General features: G+C 36.6%; 2 gene segments (V, D, J or C); both read right to left on the minus strand.

Moving 5' to 3' along the window:
* Positions 1–674: 674 nt before the first annotated feature.
* LOC102207574 (Ig heavy chain V region 5A-like) lies at positions 675–1,128 on the minus strand. The segment is given in 2 exon segments: positions 675–976; positions 1,060–1,128. Coding segments are annotated over 2 exon segments (348 nt in total).
* Positions 1,129–2,577: 1,449 nt separating this feature from the next.
* On the minus strand, positions 2,578–3,039 carry LOC102207278 (Ig heavy chain V region 5A-like). The segment is given in 2 exon segments: positions 2,578–2,882; positions 2,967–3,039. Coding segments are annotated over 2 exon segments (348 nt in total).
* Positions 3,040–3,769: the final 730 nt, after the last annotated feature.

The following is a 3,769-nucleotide window of genomic DNA, read 5'->3' on the forward strand; positions in this document are numbered from 1 at the left end:
AATATGTATGAGAGACTATATACAATAACACACAGTCAACAGCAGCAGTGAAATTGCTCTTCAATTTAAAGCAAATATAAACACGTGTTCTCAGAACAGGTTTAACTGCAACAAATCTTCAGCTGTTGCTCATCTGCTGAAAGGTTCAGATGTTCTTCTGCATATCTTGGTTGTATTGAGTGGTTATTTGAGTTACTGTTGATTTCGGCTCAAAGATGTCTGGAAATTTTCCTCTGACATCAGCGAGGCCTTTTCTCCTGCCACTCACTGAATATTTTCTGTTTTTCAGACCATTCATGGCAGGTCAGCAGTTTCTAAAACACCTAATAAAATGGCTGCTTAATGCACTTTATGTGATGTGATTGGACTATACGGTAGCTGTTGCTATAATCCCACATTATATCTGAGCATTGATTAATTACTGATTACCTTGAATAACAGAAGTAAAGACAAGGAGTCTTTAAGTTTTGTTTACCCAATTATTTTATTCAAGCGTTTGTTACTCATCATTTAAACCCACCATATTTAAACAGTTATGAGACTACAACAAGAGTAAGTTTCTTAGAAAAACATCTTAAATTCATTCATGGTCTTAGAGCTCCTCCTCTGGTGGCTTCATGCTACAGTTGTTCAGGCCCTGAGAGGTTTTTGTTCAGGGGTCTTAACAGTTTGTGTTACTGTGACTCTCTGGCACAGTAATACACAGCAGAGTCTTCAGGCTGCATGTTCTGACCATTTAGAGTCACTGTCTTGCTTGAAGTGTCCAAGTCAATGCTGAACTTGCTCTTTAGTGAATCTTTATAGTAAGAGCCCCCAGTACATTTCACACCAATCCACTCCAGTCCTTTCCCTGCAGGCTGCCTGATCCAACCTGTCAACAAGCCAAGAGAATAAGAGACCTGACAGGTGATGGTCAGACGCTGACCTGGCTGCAGTATAACAGAGGGTGACTGTGTCAGCTGCTCACAGTTTACACCTGTGGAAAAAACACATTGAATGCAGTTAAATTAAAAGTGTGTAGTTTTCATGCTGTCAGTGTTTGTGTTCAGTAAGACTCACAGGATCCAGCAGCCAGCAGCAGCAGCAGCAGAGCTACAGAGAACATGTTGGTGCTGAAGGTGATCTCCCAGGAGCTTCTATTCTTCTTTTGCAACCTGCAGCATTATATCAAGTCAGTGGGGGAGCTTACTTTGCATACAGATGGATGCTGATACATGATTAGAGATGCATTGATTGTTCAAGCACTAATAGAGACTGTGTTTTTAACATTTTTAAAAGATGAAAAACTTAAACAATGTTAAAAAATAACTCTGAGGTTGAAGGGTATTTCATTCATCAAAACCTGAATTTTAAAAGGAGAATTACAACTTGCCCCGTGACAGATTATTGACCTCTCCAGGGTGAACTCTGCCTCTTTGCCTTTTGGCTGCTGGAATAAGAATGAGAAAAGCAAGCCAAATATAATTTCTGATCAATGTTTAAGCCATTTATCTCTGCGCAGTCTACAGTGCAGACATCAATATGAGAGGAAGAGGAGAACTTCAGTGGTTACGACCTTGCTTGACTCTGTACGTTGAATCCATACAACAAGACAAAGTCTGACTTGATTGCTGATAAAATAGAAAGAAAAAAACACTTTTTGTCATTTAAAAAAATGTTATAATATTTAATGTACATGTAAATGTTATGTTCTATATCTCTGTACTTTGCACAGCTTATTGGTTTATAGATTGAAGTGTACAATATAATAAATAAATACAAGCTCGCAAACAAAAATATTTTTTAACAAAAGTAATTTATGTCATAAATTAATCAGTTTATAACAACATTGATCAGTGAATTCAGTTTCATGTACTGGCCTTTTATTTCAGAGCTTTATCAATACTTATAAACTCACAAAAAGGTTCTTGCTAAGGAGTTTTAAAAAGTAAACAGAAACGACAGGAATTTATTAGAGTCTTAGAGATTTTTCTTTCTGTGAATGTGACTGTGGTCCTGTAATACACATGAGTGTATTCGGGCTGAATATTCTGTCCATTTACTGTAGGGTCTCTCTGCTGCAGACTCCATAAATACGCAACATAACAGAACAGAGTTTGCATTTATATAAAATAGCACAGATTATTTTGAATCATTTTTCTATTCTGTTTTTGTATTGCATTGAATCTGAAGGAAAAGAAAATTACTGCATCATTAGATTGTAAAATTTGTTTTTCATAACAAATAATAAAACAAAATAAATAAAATAATAATAAAACCATTCTAACAAGTTATGAAAGGATAGGGTCTTTGCTTTGTGTCTCTTGAGGACATTAATAAACAGAGTTTTCTGATGTTAAGCTGCTCATCTACAGATACAGCTGCTTGCTGTTGTTTCCGTTGGAGATGGTAAACTGGTGCTTAACTGCTGTGAGCATAATTTGTTGCTATGACTACCTCGATCAAGAATAGCAACACAATAAGGAATTTCCAAATTTTTTTCTATTTTTGTTTTGAGTAAATAGACCCTTCAATTCATTATTGGTCTTGGAGCTCCTCCTCTGATGGCTTCTTGTTCAGGTCTGCTGATGTTATGTGTTACTGTGACTCTCTGACACAGTAATACACAGCAGTGTCTTCAGGCTCTATATTCTGTCCATTTACAGTCACTGTGTTGCTTGAAGTGTCCAAGTCAATGCTGAACTTGCTCTTTAGTGAATCTTTATAGTGAGAGCTCCCAGTACTTTTCACCCCAATCCACTCCGGTCCTTTCCCTGCAGGCTGTCTGATCCAAGCTGTCCAATCGCTGCTAAGAGAATAAGAGACCTGACAGGTGATGGTCAGATGCTGACCTGGCTGCACATTTACAGAGGCTGGCTGTGTCAGCTGCTCACACTTCACACCTGTGGAGAAAACATGTTTTATGTGACAGCACCAGTCAGTTTGCTGTGATCATCCTGTCAGTGTTTCTTTCCAGTGAGACTCACAGGATCCAGCAGCCAGCAGGAGCAGCAGAGCCACAGAGAACATTTTGGTACTCAAGATAATCTGATAAGAACTTTTCTTCTGCTTTAACTGACACCATGATTTCAAGTCTTTATAGCAGAGTGTCAGGAAGTTTGCTTTACACATAGATGAATGCTGACAGATTATAAGAAATCACACTGTGGCAATCAGTAATAACAATTTAAAAATGGAGATAATTCCAATAAAAAATATTATTTATAAGACAAATATAAAGTTTGATGTGTTTTTCATTCCTTAAAAACTCTATTTAGACAAGGCCGATGAAAATAGTCACATTGGCATGTACACATGGACAGACAAAATATTCAATGTAAAACTGGAGACAGAGTCTTCACAAAAACAATCTCACAGTGAAGCAGCTTTACTCAATCTTCCAGTATGTTGATGAGTTAAATGTCATCTCTGTAACTTCTCTGAAAATGATGTTTCTCACTCCTGTGACGCTGTGAGTCTCCAGCACAGTAATAAACAATAAAATCCTCTGCTATCAAGTTATCAAGAACACGAAAAAATATTTACATTGGTTGCATGCAATAAAGTTATATTTTCAGTTCCTGAAATCTTTACAGTTATCAGATCTTAATTTATCACACAGTGTTTATGTTTAGATTTAAACTGTTTAAACTGTTTGTCATTTAATCAAATTACTCTTATAAATATTCGCTGGTTAACCTGCTCTCAGCGACTGTCAATGATATGTGCAAACAAACAAAAACAGTTCTTTAAACAAACATCTATATTTTCTCAATATTGCATAATTACA

This window comes from Pundamilia nyererei, unplaced genomic scaffold, assembly GCF_000239375.1.
Source record: "Pundamilia nyererei isolate P.nyererei 1_Seehausen unplaced genomic scaffold, PunNye1.0 scaffold00321, whole genome shotgun sequence".
NCBI lineage: Eukaryota > Metazoa > Chordata > Actinopteri > Cichliformes > Cichlidae > Pundamilia > Pundamilia nyererei.